The following is an 18,267-nucleotide window of genomic DNA, read 5'->3' on the forward strand; positions in this document are numbered from 1 at the left end:
AAATTGACTTTTAAACCTACCCAGCTCAAGGGGGGATGGACAGAAGCCAGCCTGGGGAGGAAGAAATAGTGCCGGGGTATAGAAGGGTTTGCGTCTAAAGGGAAGCAAAGAAATGGGGTGCAGAATGAGGAGCATAGAGCGCTGGACAGTTTGGTCTTTAGAACCATGATACAGGCTGAGGAGTCAGAGCAACAGACAACCAGGGTCCTGGAGAGGGCCAAAAAACGGGGGTCATGGGTTCTAGCACAGACCCAGCAGCTCACATAACATGGAGTGTGCTTTCCCATAAACCAGGAGAAGGACCACCCCGAAGGGCAAGGCTGGAGTGGTCACCTGACCTGGGGGTCAGAAACACCATGACGTGGCTCGCCTCTGGGACCTGCAACAGCTACCAAGAGATGGGTTGCATAGAGCCGCATCTCCCTGCCAAGACCATGCCCACTGGCTCAAAGGCTGGCAACTTAGGCTACTTCCTCGTGAAGGTACTTCCTGGGAGCTTCACCCAACAGTGGCTGAAGAAGGCCTGAAGAAACTGTGGTTTCCAAGAAATTCTTTAGCAACCCTTCAGGTTTTGTCTCCACCAAGGATGGGGGAAAAAAGAACCTAATGCTCCTTTAATCCTGAGCTCTGCCGCCCTTGAGCTTGCTGCCTGTCTTGTTTACTTCGCTACTTAAGAAATGGCAGCCACTCACTTGGGCATTTAAAGGAGGGAGGAGGAATAGGACCCGAGAATTCTCGATGTCCTGTTGTTTGCTGGAGCAGCTTCCGGCTTGCCATATTCATCCATCCAGTTTTAGCCGAGTTCTACTGGGCACCAAGCAGCGGCAGCTGCTGGTGACATTGCCACTGGGAGAAGTTACCCACAGGGTCCCCGAGACACACGGGGTGCTCACACCCGAAGTCATCCAGCAGTGAGAACCTGACATCCCCACGAGTGCCTCCTGCCACTTGCAATGAGAAGCCCTGCATGATGTTTCTGCCTACGCAAAAGGCTGGATCCGACCAGATTAGAAACAGATAAATGCAAGTTTATTGAACATAGCTCTCCCGCAAATCCATGGGTCCCAGAGAAGGGGCCAGAGAGGTCAAGAACCCAGGCTAAGGCAGGGGATTTTATGAACCTTAGGCCATGGATGATGATGAGGCAGTCAGAAGCTGAGACTGTGCGCAAGTATGGTCAAAATCTAGGTCTCTGGGCAGGCACTTGGGTGCCATTCCCTTGTTCAGAGTTTTCTCAGAGCGCTGCCAGGGTTGGGGGAAATAGGGCAGACAGGGTTTTTCAGCTTGGGCAAGGGGGAGCAGGGACTCCAACTGAACACTGCGCATCGATGTTTCCCCAGTCTGAGAAATGGGCCTACGGCAGGATTTGTTTATATTACATATAAGAGTCCTTGTCTAGCATGCGCAAGGCCGTGGGTTCAATCTCCCTCACCATATGAACCAGACATGGCGGCACATGCCTGTAATTCCACACTCTGAAGGTGGAGGCAGCAGGGTCAGACACCTAAGGCCATTCTCTGAGTTTGAGGTCCGTCTCAAAGAACAACCAAGCCATGAACAGAACCAGAAAACCTCCTGGGATTGTTGCTGCAGTTGAATTAGCTCACACTCCTGAAGTTCACAGAAAACATTCCAAGTGTTCTTATAATTATTGGCAAGCGATTTCCCTACCTGCCTCATCTCTGTAAACACCTCACACCAGAATAAGGCTCGACCTCAAAAGTCTATGTGCTGCAGACTTGATCCCCAAATTATATGTCAATGAGATCTCCAGGCGCAACTTTGGAAGGCAATTGGGGTCCCATGAAGTGAGGTTGAGGTCCCAGGGTAGCTTTAGTGGATTTATTTTATTTTACTTTTTGTTTTTCAAGACAGAGCTTCTCTGTGTAGCTTTGACTATCCTAGAACTTGTTCTGTAGACCAGGCTGGCCTCAGAATCACAGAGATCCACCTGCCCCTGCCTCCTGTTTGCAAGGATTAAAGGCGTGTGCCACCACGGCCCAGCCTTTGGTGACTTTATAAGATGAGAAAGAGAGACCAGCACTGGTTGGTGTGTTCACTCTGCCTCTCTGTGTTTCTGCCACCACGTCTCAGCACAGCAGAAAGGCCCCAGCCAGAACCAGGCAGAGGTGTAGGTGGATCTTTCTCTGTCCCACCTGCCAGTTCCCAAATCACAACACCGGGACTTATTAATTGTGAAAACTCGGCTGACTGCTTAGACTTGTTTCTAACTAGTTCTAACTTAAATTAACTCATATCGTTTCATCTATGATATTTTATGTGGCTCAGTTATCTTTACTTTGTAAAGCCCATTCTGCTTGCTCTGTGTCCCTGGTGTCTCCTCATGACTCCATCCTTCCTCTTCCCAGTGTCCTCTCTGCCCTGAAAATCCTGCCTAGCTACTGGTCATTGGGCTTTTTATTAAGTCAATCACAATGACCCATCTTTACACAGTGTAATCGAATATCTCACAACACAGAGATCAGCCTCGTGCTTGGGGGTTTGACGCTCAGCACCATCAAAAGAAATAACGAGTGAAGGTGCTTCCCATCAGGATGGTGTTTCTCCAGTCAGCGCCGTAAACGCCTGGGCCAGGCAGTGAACGATCTCTCAACAGACAGCGTCCTGTGCATGTGAGTTATTAGTGGGACTCCTGACCTGTACTCACCAGCCAGCAGCATCCTCCCTCTCCCAGTTTAACACCCAGATTCGTCCCTCTTGTGTTCTGCAACGGGGAAGCTGTTTCCACAGGCTCCTGTGTTAGAAGGGTGAAGTAACCTCCCCAGCATTTGAGGCAGGAGGATCAGGAGCTGCAGAGAACCTCATGATAGACCCCTGCGGTTGTTCTCTGATTTCCGTCCACACGCGAGAGTGACCAATAGCACCGAAATGGGGACGGAGCTCTGTGTGTGAATTCACACAAGCGTGACTGAAAACAGACCATCCCCAAAGCTTCCCAGAAGATGAACTCACAAGCAGGTGAGAACGTGGTGATGGCTGTTGTTCCAAAGATCAGAGAAAGGCAAAGGGGGCCTGAGCGACTTACCAGACCAGCTCACAGTGAGTGAGTTAGGCCCACGTTACCAAGCCGGTTTTCCCTAACTGCCCCTGGAACTCTGTAAAAAGAATATGAATTCCACAAAGGCTTGTATACCTACAGGACAGCCCAGTGGCCACACCACCTTCTCTGTGTGAAAACAAAGAGCAATTGCCTCTGCACCGGCCATTTGACCCCCTCCCTATATGACCCGGGCTCTAAGACCAGGACCAATCCCAAGGGGAAGAAGGCAGAGTCCCACGGTACTTTTATAATAGCACCTTGGAATCATTCGACAGTTAAGAGCAGTGACTGCTCTTCCAGAAGACCCAGGTTCTAATCCCAGCATCCATTTGGCAGCTACAATGATTAACTCTAGTTCCAGGGAATCTGGCCTCCTCAGGCACTGCATGCATATGGTATACAGTCATGTATGCAGGCAAAACAAGCACATAAAAATAAAAATAAAACACAGATGTTAAACCGAGTGTAGGTATACACCTGTAATTCTGGAACTCAGGAGATGGAGGCAGAAAGAACAGAAATTCAAGGTCATGCAGCCTGGGCTACATGAAACCATGGCCATAGATAAATAAGACACCAAAACAATACAAAATAGGATGGAATAAAAATAAATACATATTTTTTTCCTGTTGATGCTGTCCTGGGGGCCTCACTGCACAGTGTCAGAAGAAGGGGAAGTCACAGAAGTTTGGCTTTTCATTTTAGGACGGCCCTGTGGGGCGGGGACTGGAGGTGCACAACCTACCTGATCCAGTAGAATCAAGATAGAGGCACAGGGAGAGACATGGGTGCAAACGCACACGCAGCTTGCACACTCCACATGCACACACACACACACACACGTCCACACCTCTTGCACACTGTACTGCAGTCGCTCACACCATCCATCACTCCAGCCAAGCTCCCTCCCTCTAGACATAGACAGTCTCTGACTTCAAAGGGTGTGACCTGACCTTCTCATCTACAGCAGTGTGACAGTGTCCACACAATCACAGGTTTGCACTTCTGAGTAAATCTGATGAATGACTGGGTGGTAGCTGGAGGCTGCCATTCGATGGCTTGGCCCCTCTCTGTGGCTGGCTAAGCTGCGATGCTCCGTGGGCTCCTCATGTTCAAGGTGCTCGAGGAGGAACTCTGCTTGACATGACTCTGTCGGACAGAGCTAGAGGTTCCACGGATCAGAAAACTCAGTATGCACTGTAAAAATGAAAACAGGCAGAACAGAGACAAGTTCAGGGAGGCTTGAGGGGAGGTGACAAGGACCAGAGACATCAGCCTGATTGGAGGAGAAGAGGAAGTGAGTTGGGAGGGACCAAGGTGGAAGGACTGTTGGAGCGGCAGTGCTGGTGATGGAGGCCGAGAAGGTGAAGGGCTCTGCAGTTGCTCGGAGCACAGAGTTAAGGACAGGGAGCATCAACAGGAGCGTCTCTGCAGAGCCTACATACTGTCCTGAAATCCAAGAGTAAGCTGCCAGGACTTGGGAAGCAAAGACAGGCGGGTTTCCGTGAGTTCGGGACCAGCCTAGTCTACGTAGTGGGTTTCAGGGCAACCATGGATGCATAATAAGGCCCTGTCTCAAAACAAAACAAAGAATGAAAGAACAAAGCCCCCCACCTGCACCATTTCTATTTACTCTTTGAATCTCATCCAAAATCCTAAGTACATGTGTCCTGACTCTCCACAGAGAGGCAGACATTGTTTTGATTTCTTTTATTTAACCTTCTGGAGAGGATGCCATGGCTGTCCTATTACATACAGAACAGATAGACCTAAACCAATCTATCTATCTATCTATCTATCTATCTATTCATTCATTTATTATTTATTTATTTATTTGCTTGCTTGTTCATCAAAGTAGGGTCTCAAGTAGTCCAGGCTAGCCTCAAGCTGCTACAGGCCTCGAACTCCTGAACTTCTGCCTCTACTTCCCCAGTGCTAGCATTATAGGCGTGCCCCCACCACCTCTGGTTTGTACAGTGGTGGCGATCAAACCCAGGGCCTTCTGCATGCTAGGCAGGCATCCTTCCAATTGAGTTTACACCCTAGCCCAGGCCACTCTGATCTGTCCTGGTAACCACGTGTGCAGTGAATGTGAAAACCAGCCTTGCTCACAGTCAGGAGAGGGGGCAGCTCTTGCTGATCCCACTGGAAGGCATTCAGAGCCGACGGTTATGCTCTGAGAAGTTTGCAGCTGACCAGGGGAGAGGCTAAGCACGCTTGCCTGAACTACACCCCCAGCCTGATTTTGTGTTTAGACAGGGTCTCACTACATAGCCCAGACTAGCTTAGAACTTGGACCAGTCCTCCTGTCTCAACCTCCCAAGTACTGGGATTAGAAGTATGTGACACCATGCACGGCTGAGGTAAGGACCAGTCCCTGGGATTCCATGATCCTCTTGCTTCAGTTCTCTGGGTAGTGGAGACTCCATCCAGCTGTGTTCCTGTACCTAGCTTGTCCAGCTTCCCCCCTTGTTCAATTTACGACTGGTTCCTGCTTCCCTCGTCCTGACACTCAGTCTCCGTTGCCTCCTGTCCCAGCTAAGCAGCTCTCTGGGGCTTCTGTCTGGGGATAGCTGTAGTACCCCCGACAATCCTGCCTGTAGTCCACAGTAGGTGTACTCCCAGCAGACTTGGTTGGTGGTCCCCAACAATATCACACACCGCACCGTCTCAAATTTGGAATTGAAAATAATAATCGTATCTTCATTCTCCAGTCGCGGCCCATGCATTTGAAAGCAAGCTGGAGGCGATGTTTGCCTTGGGGTGCCTCACTCTGGAAACTCTCATCGTAGGTCCTTCCGGGTCAGGGGAAGGCACTGGTGACAGTAGTGTTAAGATAACTTGGCAGAAGTCCAAGATGACGGCTGCAAAGCTTCTAATTCCTCTCTAGTAGAGAAAGAGAGGTCATACTTTCCAAAGACAGGCTTCTGCCTGGGCCCCAAGAGAGCCCCCTGCCACCTGCAAATCCCTACAGGGCTGCTACCTAAGAAAGTCAATCTGAAGCATCTGACAGAGCCCAGAACCAGAAAAACTGCTCTCCCACTCCGGGTTGGAGCTGCTTCCTGGATCTTGCCACCTGCGCCCCCCTCCCCTCCCCCAGCCCAGCTGGATCTATAATGCCCTCAGGCAGGGACAGGAATTCTTTACCCCCAGTAAACCTCTGGAAACTATAATTACGGGGGAGGGTTGGTTTCACGGAGTTCTTGGTGCACAGCTGCTCAGGGCTACAAGCCTTGTAAGCAGGGGACCCAGTGACTGGGAACAGGAGACCACCCTTCACTTTAATGTGGGGGCCAAGGGGGTGCACGTCCATTGAAGAACCGATGGACAGATTGCAATGCCTGTTTCCATGCCAGCTAGACATCAACGGCTGGGCTTGGCAGCCGGTCACACAGGGCTTGGAGTTACCCGCGAAGCTGCCATGGAAGGGAAGCAACATGCAGCCCTTAAAGTGTGCGTGTTGGGGGCGGGGTTATTTACAGATTTGAAAGATGTTCCTGAGTGGTGCCTGAGGCTCACTGGTGGGGCGCTTGCCTGGCACGCTCAAGGCCTTGGGTTCAGTCCTCAATACTGGGAAGAACAAACGTGTTTGGTGGCTGGCAGCGTTGGCAGACGGCCGCCGGGAAGAGCCAGGCAGCAAACTTGGGCTTTGCAGCCCAGATGGTTTCAAGAACAGTAACAAACAACGCGTAAGCGACACAGCAGACTGATGGAAACAGACGGGCGGCAAAGCCTAAAATATTTACTATTTCCGACAGGTTGGAGGCTAAGTGTGAGGAACTCTTACTGGTTCCAGGTGGATGACAAGCCACAGGAGGACTAGGCTCTGCCAGTGTCACCACAATGAAGGAATGACTGTCCCTGAAGGTGGTTCACAGGGACAGCCAATTCCAAAGATGGTTCCCCTGTGAAAATGAGCCGGCACCAGGGAAATGGTCCCTTTGTGGGAGGTACCTAGATTTGGGCCTGGGAGATCTTGAGTCTTGAGCCTGTGGCTTGCTCCATCTGGGGCTTTGGCTAAGTATTTGGCAACATCAGATGGTGGTCCCCACCTGCAGGCATCTGTGAGTGTGTATCCCCTGAGGGCCTAGGGAGGTGGCCAAGCTGTGCTGCTGCTCAGAGGGGACCAGTCCTGCTGCCCTGCCAAGCTCTTGCTCTCTGTTCCCTTAAGACAGTGCTTGGTGTCTGTCCCACTCCTCATCAGTCCCCCCTGAACTGGGGTCACAGATGCCAACGTGGGTGCTGGGAATTGAACCCAGGATCTTCTGCAAGGTCAGTCAGGGTTCTTAACCGCTAAACCATCTTTCCTGCTCCTTTGTGCCTCCAATACTAACTTTGCATGTCGTTCTGAAAAGCCATATGACAGACAGAAACGTCTTAGGGGGAAAAGTGCAATTGGGTGCCGGGTTTCAGAAAGACAGCTAGTGCTGAGAGCTCCTCATGGTCCACGAGGCAGGAAGCAGGGGGAGACATAGAAACCAGAGTGGCCCTAACCTTCAAAGGCTTGCCCCTAGAGCCTGCTTTCTTCAGTCAGGCCTCACCTCCTAAAATCTCCACATCCTTCAAAATACCTGGAAATGGAGCATTCCGAACTCGAAACGGGAGCCTAGGAGGGTCATTCTAGATTCAAACAAGAGGACGGGGTTGTACTTCAGGGGTAGAGCACGGTCCCGGCATGCATGGGTCTGTGCTCTAGGCATGTTGGATTGTGAGTCTGCCCCTATGTCACCCTGAGGGCGGGCAGACTCACAATCCAACTTGCCTGCCATTCTTACAAGGACAGACACAGACAGACCAACCCCACGAGGAGAGAGTGCTGTTGAGGAGAAGCCCACATGGCCAACAAAGCAGAGACTCTTGGTGTCCATCTTCCAGAGGGCACCAAAGATGGCCAGACCCTAAGAGAAGGCAGAGAATATCCTAGAACCTTCCGGGGCCAGGAATGTGGCTCAGGTGAGAGGATGGGTGCTCGTCTAGCATGCTCTTAGCCCTGACCCCCACCCTTGGTACTCAGCCAGATGCGGCAGCACAACCCTGTAATCCCAGGATTTGGGAGGTGGAGGCAGGAGGATCAAAAGTTCAAGCTATCCTCAGCTACATAGTGAGTTCAAGGCTAGCCTGGGCTACAGGAGACCCTGTTTCAATAAAAGTGCATGGAGTCTATCGCTGGATTCTATGTAAAACAATGAATCATTTTATACAAATGACTTAGGATATGTGAGGATCCTGGGTTTGAGATGTGGGGGGAGGGGCAACCATTCTCACCAAAAATGGGGGTTGACTCTACTTGGCAAATGCTCTCCAAAATGTAAAAATAAAGTAAGATGAAAATAAAGGAGCTGAGCATCTGGGTTCAACTTCCTCACACTTAGGCTTTGCACTGTTGCTCACTGGGGCTCAGTGGAATGAGCAGGGCTCCTGACAGAGGGTCACTGGCTTCTCCTTCAGCTACCCTCCCATGCAGCCACCGCCAGCCCTGGTCCCGGTGCCTCACTCCCCCTGCAGACTCAGAGGACAGTTGAGCTGTGGATCTGCCTCTCTGACGGAGACAGTCACGCTGGAGGATTCTCAGAGGCCTGAGTTGGTGGGTTGGTTGGGTTCTGGGCAGCCTATGCCGGACGGTGGCTGGGAGGGTGAGGCAGGGCTTTGGTGTCTACTGTACCGAGAGGAGGGGAGGGCAGCTTAGACCCGAGAAGAAGCTCAGAGTCATTGTATGACCTCTGCGGAGGAAGCAGGGTGATTGGGTCAAGAAAGAGTGCAACAGCTCAGCAGGGTAAGATGTCTGTGATGCTGGGGTTCAGGAGGCTGGCTTTACATGGTCATGATTTGGAAGCTGGCCAAAAGACCCACGTGACCACCAGTGAACACGGATAACTAAAAGGTAGTTTATCTGTACAGTAGAATATTACCCATCCCTGGAAGGGATGGGGCCTTCCTCCACACTAACATGCTATAGACATAAAGGGCCACGTCCTGTGAAAGTCCAGGTGTGACATTTCAGGAGGACAGTCCAACAGACAGGAAGCAGCCAGTGCCTGGGAGAGCCGGTGGAGGAGGGGCTGCTAAGCCAGAGCTTCTCTTTTTCCTCAGAATTCACATAAGGTCTTTCTTAAGACAGATGGTATCTCATGTAACACGCCTTGCGTGGGTCAGACAGGGAAGTCGAGAAAACAGGGACCAGCTGGGGGTAGGGGTTACGGGGGCAGGTGGGAGGGTGCAAACCTATGAATGCAGTGTCTTCCAGAGCAAGACACATGGTTATCACGGACAGGGCAGACAGGGGTCGCCCTTCTAGGAGGGGAGAGGATCCACCATCAGGTCTGTCTGTTTTATAAAATAAAAACAGGACCTGAAGCGCTGTTCCTACGTCAGGCAGCTCTCACTACCAACCACACATAACTCTAGGTTCAGGGGATCCAACCATTGCTTCTGGTCTCTTCAGGAGTGTAGGCACCCATACGCAGACATACACACACAAAGACACACACAGAAACCCAGAGAGACACACACACACACACACACACAAATAATAAAAATAGGCCAGCATGGTGGTGCAGACCTTTAACCCCAGCCCTTGGGAGGCAGAGGTAGGGCAATCTCTGTGAGTTCCAGGCCAGCCAGGGTTACAAAGAAAGACTGTCTCAATAATAAACTAACAGCAAACCTGACTTGGCGGGGCACACCTTCAGCCACATCACTTGGAACGCAGAGGCAGGCAGATCTCGACATTTGAGGCCGGCTTGGTCTACACAGTGAGTTCCAGGCCAGCCAGGGCTACACAGAGAAACCCTGTCTCAAACAACCATTTTTGTTCTCATGAGTCTGCCTGCCTGCACCTCCTCAGTGCCTGGTATTGAAGGTTCTGCTGCTAACTACCCTTCCTCCTCTAGTTGTGTCCTCCTCCAGTTCTGTGTCCTCCTCTAGTTGTGTGTCCTCCTCTAGTTGTGTGTCCTCCTCTAGTTGTGTCCTCCTCTAGTTGTGTGTCCTCCTCTAGTTGTGTGTCCTTCTCTAGTTGTGTGTCCTCCTCTAGTTGTGTGTCCTCCTCTAGTTGTGTCCTTCTGTAGTTGTGTGTCCTCCTCTAGTTGTGTGTCCTCCTCTAGTTGTGTCCTCCTCTAGTTGTGTGTCCTCCTCTAGTTGTGTGTCCTCCTCTAGTTGTGTGTCCTCCTCTAGTTGTGTCCTCCTCTAGTTGTGTGTCCTCCTCTAGTTGTGTGTCCTTCTCTAGTTGTGTGTCCTCCTCTAGTTGTGTGTCCTCCTCTAGTTGTGTCCTTCTGTAGTTGTGTGTCCTCCTCTAGTTGTGTGTCCTCCTCTAGTTGTGTGTCCTCCTCTAGTTGTGTGTCCTCCTCTAGTTGTGTCCTCCTCTAGTTGTGTGTCCTCCTCTAGTTGTGTGTCCTCCTCTAGTTGTGTGTCCTCCTCTAGTTGTGTGTCCTCCTCTAGTTGTGTCCTTCTGTAGTTGTGTGTCCGTCTCCCTCTTTTAAGTGCCCTTACCCCTCTCTAAAGGTCCCTTCTAACTTCCTGGCCTCAAGCATTCTACCACAGAACCACAGTCAGTTGAGAATTCGGTTACATGCATGCATACATGTGTGTGTGCGCGCATGCGCGCACATGTGTGTTTCTAAACTGATCTCAGGGTCTGAGCACTGCCAGGCAAGCGCTATCCACTCAGATTGGCCCCAGGGAGTGGCACCCAGGACCTCGTGACGCTTCAGTTCTTCTGTATTTGCTCACGGACTCTCTTCCCCAGGAGCAGGAGGCAAGTTTCCTGCAGCTGTTTTTCCTCACCCTTGTGTCCCCCACAGTTGCTGAGGGAATGAGCCAATGACCGTGGGCTGTGAATGAAGCTATCAAAGCCTGGCTGGCGAGATGCCCATCACTCCAGCACTTGGTAGCTGGAGGCGGGATGGTCAAGAGTTCAAGGCTTTCCTCAGCTACACAGCCAATTAGCTTGAAATCCTTCACCTCCAACAAATGTGAAAGCCAGGTGTGGTGACCCACACCTATAAGCCTATCATTCAAGAGGCTGAAGCAGGAGGGTCACAGGTCCAGGGGCAATCTGGGCTACAAAGTGAGTTTCAGTCCCGTCATCTCAGAACATAACAAAATTAAGTCAAGATTTCTATGCACTTTAAATACTGACAGTGAGCTTCAGTTTACATATTACGTGATTGTAGTTGTAAGGCCTCCCTCCCTGTAAAAGCCCCAGCACAGGCGTTGAAAACGGCTAAGTTTCAGTGGGCTTTGTCTGCCACCTAGTGGCTATAGAAGTAACTGCAAGTCACATGCTCTGGCTCTGAAATAATGGACTTTGCTGTGTGCCTTAGACACACACTGCCTACTTGATCAGACAACTGTTCCCATGCTCCTGGTGAGAACGCAGGTGAGTACACCCCCTTTAGAGCAGCGGTTCTGGTTCTCAATTTGTGGGTCGCACCCCCTCCCATTGGCAAACCTCTCTCTCCAAAATATTTACATTGTATTCATAAATGTAGCAAAATTACAGTTCTGAAGTAGCAACAGAAATAATTTTATGGTTGAGAGTCACCACAACACGAGGAACTGTATTAAAGGGTCGCAGTGTAGGGAGGCTGAGAACCTCCTCTCTAGAGGGAACTGTATTAAAGGGTCACAGAGTAGGGAGGCTGAGAACCTCCTCTCTAGAGGTGATGTGGAAATGTGTTCCCTCTCCCCTCAGCAACGCACCTGCAAGAGGCTGCCTGAGCATTGCATCCTCAACTGCTCCAGCTGTGTACAAGGTGCTTGTGATTACAAATGATTAGAAACTCCCTGGGATTCCCCATAGACGGGCATGGTGGGACATTCAGATGCAACCTGCACACACACACGCTGTCCCAAAGCTGGCTGGAAAAATGAGATGTGTTCTTAGAAAACTGAGAAGGGAAAGACACGGGCATCCAATGGAGGACCAAAGCATGTGAAAGACACACCGGTCAGAGCAAAAGAAAAAGACAAAGAATGGAAAATGGAAAATAAACCGCAGGGACTAGCTACCCTCCTCAGGGCTGTGCCTGGGAAGCCATGGGGGGGGAGAGAGGAGAGATTGGACCGAGGAAAGAGAGGCACCTTTGCCAAATCTTTGACTCCTGGAGCCTTGGTAACAGCCCTCATGACCTCACTCGACTAAGTACATAGACAGTCAGCAGAGCCAGATAGAAGTGGGGTCCAAGATGGAAGGGAGACACAGCCAGAGGGAGCCGCTGCACAGCGAACACACCCATAGGTTTTATGGTGGCTTCTCTCTAGCATGACCGTTGGCCATCTCCCCCCACCCAGAGCTCCCCTTTTCTTGAGAGAAAGTCATGGAGTTTCACCCTCAGTCTCAACGCTCCTGCTGAGCCATCCCAACCCACTCACAGACGATCCCTGGTCACTTTGGGAGTCCCAACCATCCCAACCCACCCACAGACGATCCCTGTCACTTTGGGAGTCCCAACCATCCCAACCCACCCACAGACAATCCCTGGTCACTTTGGGAGTCCCAACCATCCCAACCCACCCACAGACGATCGCTGGTCACTTTGGGAGTCCCAACCATCCCAACCCACCCACAGACGATCCCTGTCACTTTGGGAGTCCCAACCATCCCAACCCACCCACAGATGATCCCTGGTCACTTTGGGAGTTCCAACCATCCCAACCCACCCACAGACGATCCCTGTCACTTTTTCTGGAACTGGGTGCTAAGGGGAAGATGAGGACCTGAGACACAATCCCTGTTATGTGTCAGAGCATCGCCACGCTTGCCTGTAGAGGGAACGGGCAAACAAGAAGGGGTCCTGAGGAAGCGTCTGCAGAGCAGGCTGGTGTGCAGAGAGGCAGAGGGGCTTCTTCCCGGCACTCCAGGAGTGTTCATTGGGACTGGCAGCTGAGTGGAGCCCAGAATGGCAGCCAGGTCAGCTGTAGAAAAGCCTGGGGATGGGGAGATGATACAAAAGTCCTACAGCAGAAACGAGCTTGGCTGAGCATAGTCAGGAGGAGACTGGTCTCAGAGCTAGGAGACCAGAGTCCCTCGGGGCCTCTCAGGAGGGGACATGGGCCGCGATGATATCTGCAGCCAGTGAGAGAAAACTGAGAGTTAAATCCGGATGGGAAACCTCCCACACTAAAACAATTTGCATATTGTAATTTGAATATTATAGTTATTTATTGGTTTCTGTTGTTGTTGTTATTTTGGTTTTTTTTTTTTTTTTTTTTTTTGGTTTTTCGAGACAGGGTTTTTCTGTGGTTTTGGAGCCTGTCCTGGAACTAGCTCTTGTAGACCAGGCTGGTCTCGAACTCACAGAGATCCGCCTGCCTCTGCCTCCCGAGTGCTGGGATTAAAGGCGTGCGCCACCACCGCCCGGCTGGTTTTTTGAGACACAGTTTGTTTCTCTGTGTAACAGCCCTGGCTGTCCTGGAACTCACTTTGTAGACTAGGCTGGCCTTGAACTCACAGAGATTCACTTGCTTCTGCCTTCCAAATGCTGGGATTAAATGTGTGCACCTCCACCACCCGGCTTTGTTCGCTGTTTTGTTGTCTGCTTCCCTGAGAATACACTACAGCATAATGTGAAATTTATACTGGTATTTTATTTATGTTTTAATACATAAAGCTTGCCTGAAAATCAGAGAGCATAACTAAGCCACTAGAGGCCAGGCAGTGGTGGCACACACCTTTAACCCCAGGATTTGGGAGACAGAGGCAGGTGGATCTTTGTGAGCTCAAGGTCACCCTGGGCTACACAAAATCAGTGCAGAAACGTACTGGCTTTGTGGGAGCCTAGGCAGTTTGGAAGCTCACCTTACTAGACCTGGATGGAGGTGGGTGGTCCTTGGACTTCCCACAGGGCAGGGAACCCTGATTGCTCTTTGGGCTGACGAGGGAGGGGGACTTGACCGGGGGAGGGGGAGGGAAATGGGAGGCTGTGGCAGGGAGGAGGCAGAAATCTTTAATAAATAATTAAAAAAAAATTAAGAAGAAAAAAAAATCAGTGCAGAAATAAATCAAGGTGATTTTGGCTCATACCTTTAATCCCAGTACTAGGGAGTCACACACCTTTAATCCTAGCACTAGAGGGAATAGAAAATGGGAGGAGAGAGAGGCTTAGGCTGCGGTCGCCCAGCCTTGGCAGAGGGAAGACTTCTCTAGTTAGTGGCTGGCTTGCTTTGCTTATCTGGCTTTCAGGTTGAACCCCAGTATCTGACTCTGGGTTTTATTATTCGTGCTACAGAAACTGCTTCTAAAACGTTCACCATGAGCTCAAAGGTTTTAAAAAAATTATACTGGCCAGGTGTGGTTATGCACATCTTTAGTCCCATCACTTGGGGGGCAGGTAGGGAGATCACGGTGAGTTCAAGGCCAGCATGGCCTACAGAGTGAGCCCTTGTCTCAAAAACAGCAAAACGAATATACCAGACCAAAGGCTAGTCATGTGACTCAGCCGGTGCCCTTGAGCATCTCTGCCAAGGAATGAGAATGTGAGTCCACACAGAACCTGCCTGTGTGTAGCCCTCTGTGGCACCTGTCCGTATCAGAGCCCTGGGGATCAAGCCCCATTCACACATGCCAGGCAAACACTCAAGAGGCAGCCCAGCTCCAAGATCTGTAATATTTCAGAACAACGAGCAAACTGCAGTGGGTCGAGGACTTGTCTGAGCGGTTTGTGACCTTGGCTTCAAGGAATAGTTTCTCATACTTGGTCCTCAACTACTTATTTCTATGGCCCCATTTCTATGGCTTGAGGACCGGGAGAAAGGCGGGGTTAAATGTGCCATGCAATGTATCAGAAGCAGCCTGTTGCATGTACCCAGAGATCAGACTTGTTTTCTATTGTTATGTTATGGTTTCCAACGACAGTTCTCTCAGGGGGCAGGGGCTACCCACAAGTCAGAGGTTCCCTACGAAAGGTCCCCAAGTCTTCGGCAGGTACCAGCATCAGCACGTCACTCAAGGCTCTGCTCCTTCTTCCAGGTCCTGACTGGTGGATCCATCCCTGGTTGAGTGGTGAGAGCCCTGTTTTCTTTCTGTGAATTGGGGACCCCTCGGACCCTCGGGGCTGTCCGCCGCCCGCCACTTGACATGTCTCTCCACATTTGTTGCCTTCCCAAGGGCCACCAGGGCGTCTTTCCTGAACCCCTCTCGGGGAAGGCTGTAGATGGCATGTGTCGCCATCACCCACGGGGCACAGGTTGGAGCAAGCTCTCTCCGACAAGGGCTCCATTCTGCTGCCGTCGTTCTGCCTGCCCTGGTGGCACCGAAGCAGCCACCAGTGGCATTTCAGTTAGCCGGTGTGGCTGGGCTCTGGGGCTCTGGGGAAGGCTTGGACACTGGCATGTCATTTTCATGTCACAAGGGATTATTTATAGCTCTGATTTTTTTTCCAACCACTTAAAACTATAAAGGCAATGAATAGCTTCCAAAGCCACACACAAAACCAGACGGCAGGCCAGATTTGGCAGAGGAGTTGTGTACCTTGGCAGGTGTGGTGGCTGTGGCAATTGGCGGGAGGACATCTAAAGTCTGCCCGGAATGGGACATTCAAACCATTAGCCCTCTCAAGATTACCATTCCTTTGCCTGGATTCCTCACTGCTGGGTGGCATCCCGGAGGCTACAGTAAGCAAAAGCTGGCTCAGCTGGGCATTCACAAGGAGGCTCACATCCACCTGCCATTCCCAGGGATCTGGTGCCCTCTTCTGCCCTCTGAGGGCTCCTGCATGCCTATGGTATACATACTGACAAGCAGGTACAAATAGAAGTACATTTAAAAAAGACAAGCCTTGTTTAGTTTGTGTCTTAAACCCAAAGTCACAGATGGCAGCTCCTCGCATCCCTAAACCTACCCCGCTGAGCTTGAACTTGAGACCCTTGTTCAAGTGCTCGCCCCTAACCCAGCATTAGAACTAAAGACATAGGCTGTTACACCCAGCTGTTTCTCTACAAATCCAGCTATCACGTGAGCCATCACCAGTTTACTAGAAGAAGAAAAGAAGCTTGCAACACCTCAGGTCTGTGGGATGGAATTGAATAAAAAGATTATTCTGTCAGAATAGCAGATGATTCGAGAACTCTCTCCTGACTGAATCACCATCATTAAAAACCCATAATTAAAGTTAGAGTCCGTATTGGAATGAATCATGTGGAACCAGGTGTTTGCAGATAGTACAGAGAAACCAAGTGTGCACGGGAACAGGATGTCTGCACCTGCGCCAGAGCCTGGCCGACCCCAGGCCCAGAGACCTGCATTAGGAGGCCCTTGTGCAGGGACTGTGGAGGACTGGAGAAAGGGGAAACAGTAATGGCTCCCAGGGCTACTGGGACCTGCCATCCTAACAAAAGGGGAAGCCGGGCAGAGGTGGCACACGCCTTTAATCCCAGCCCTTGGGAGGCAGAGGCAGGCAGATCTCTGTAAATTCGACGTCAGCCTGGTCTACAGAGTGGGTTCCGAGACAGCCAGGACTGTTTTACAGAGTAAACCCTATCTCGAAAAATCAGTGAATCATCAAACCAAAAAACAAACCCCAAACCAAAATGGTGGTGGGGGGGGAGAAGGATCTCACGTGGGGGCTCTTTGTTCAGAATAGTCTTTATTATTTGGATACAGTGCCAACACTTGGCTTATCTCTCACACTTTGATAAAAGTCCCATTCACTCAGAGTCCTCCTCTCCCCATATCTCATATATCGTGACGTTATTGCGTGGGTCCATGGATATCTCTGCCTGCCTGGAGCTACTGCTGGCTGCCATGGAGACTTTAAGATTCCGCACCTTGGACACAAATTTCACCAGTTCTATCTCAAGCTGGGTTAAAGTATTGAAAGTAAAATCTTTGCTGGGGGAAATACTTTGATTTTTCTTCGGTGGAGAGCGAAATTGACAGCTTCGAAGGCCAGTAGGATTCTGTTCCTGTCGAGAGAGAAGTGGGAGAAGTGAGGGTGAATGATCCCAGTGGCCCCAATGGCTCCTACACCGCTCCAGAAGTTAGGCTCACCTAAGAGGAAACACAACGGCAAACCTAGTCTGGATGTTTGCAAACTCTGACCAAATTGGCCTGCCACTTGTTTGTGTAAATAAAGTTTTATTGGCACACAACCAAGCTCAGTTATTTGCACACCAGCTATGGTTGTTGTCAGGCTCAAGTGGCAGAGACAATATGGCTGCCACTGAGACAATGTGGCCTGCAGAGCTGAAAATGATTTCCAGCTGCCCCTGATAGGCAGCCTCTGCTCTAGCCAGAATGTCATGTGTTGTATATAGTAGACGTGTGTATGGGCATACATGTACACGGGTTCATGCGTGTGGAAGGTGCCGTCTTCCTCTACCACTTCTTTATTTCCTAAGACAAGGTCTCTCACTGAATCTGGAACTCCAGAATTCTGCTAGGCTTGCTGTCTAACAGGGTCCTTCTGTCCCTGCCTCCCTCCCCAGCTCTTGGTTTACAGATGTGTGCCCCCATGCCTGACTTTTATGTGGGTGCTGTGGATTGAACTCAGGTCCTCAAGGTTGCAGGGCAAGCTCTTTTCAGACTGAGCCATCTCCCAGCCCCTGGCCAGTGTCTTGAGATGTTGGCCTCATTTAGGGCTGAACCGGTCCCTCTGATCCCTGAAGAGCTGCTGAGATACTGTGGGAAACATGGGTCACTACTCTATCCTAGTACGGGCCTCAAATTTCCTTCACTTGAAATAAAATTTCCTTTGGGTCAGAAATTTGTGATGCATCAAAAGCAATGTGCATGAAACACGCAGGGCGTGTGTCTGGGAGTCGTCCGGCTCTGTAAGCAGGGCTGATGCAACACACACCATGAGAGAACAAATAAAACTTCACAGAAACCCTGTGAGCTGTGTAGTAGGCCGTCTCAGACTGTCCCATCCTCTGTGGATGTGGTGACTACTATCGTCATCGAGGGAGCAGATTCACCTAGCTGTCCCCAAGGGACAGAACCTGCGTTCCTGAGACCCATTTACCTTATCCTTCTCGCTGTCTCCTCGAAATTTCAGCACCACATATATCATAATGACGAAGAAAAGCCAGAGCCATTTGCTCCCAAGCCAGCTTTGGGAGTGCTCTGGAAGATTCTGTCTAACCCGGAAATGTCCTCCACAAGGCACCTTCCCTGGGCTTTCTTTGGCTTTCTCCCTCAGCGGAGAAAATATGAAGGCGCAGGTGCAAGAGATGCACAGAGGCAGAAACAGGAACCATCTCAGCGTCCGCAT

At 50.7% G+C, this 18,267-nt stretch overlaps 1 protein-coding gene and 1 non-coding gene across 2 annotated transcripts; both read right to left on the reverse strand.

Annotated features, from left to right (window-relative positions):
• Positions 1-3,723: 3,723 nt before the first annotated feature.
• LOC121440913 lies at positions 3,724-3,977 on the reverse strand. The gene has a single exon (XR_005973397.1).
• A 12,725-nt stretch (positions 3,978-16,702) lies between these two features.
• LOC121440777 (protein FAM209B-like) lies at positions 16,703-18,267 on the reverse strand. The gene is made up of 2 exons (XM_041641664.1): positions 18,019-18,267; positions 16,703-16,960 (listed from the first exon to the last, which is right to left on the reverse strand). The coding sequence occupies exons 1-2, from the start codon at positions 18,265-18,267 to the stop codon at positions 16,703-16,705; spliced, it is 507 nt and encodes a 168-aa protein (XP_041497598.1).

This window comes from Microtus oregoni, unplaced genomic scaffold (assembly GCF_018167655.1).
Source record: "Microtus oregoni isolate MIOR12 unplaced genomic scaffold, Mior012 000071F_ref0000514, whole genome shotgun sequence".
Lineage (NCBI taxonomy): Eukaryota > Metazoa > Chordata > Mammalia > Rodentia > Cricetidae > Microtus > Microtus oregoni.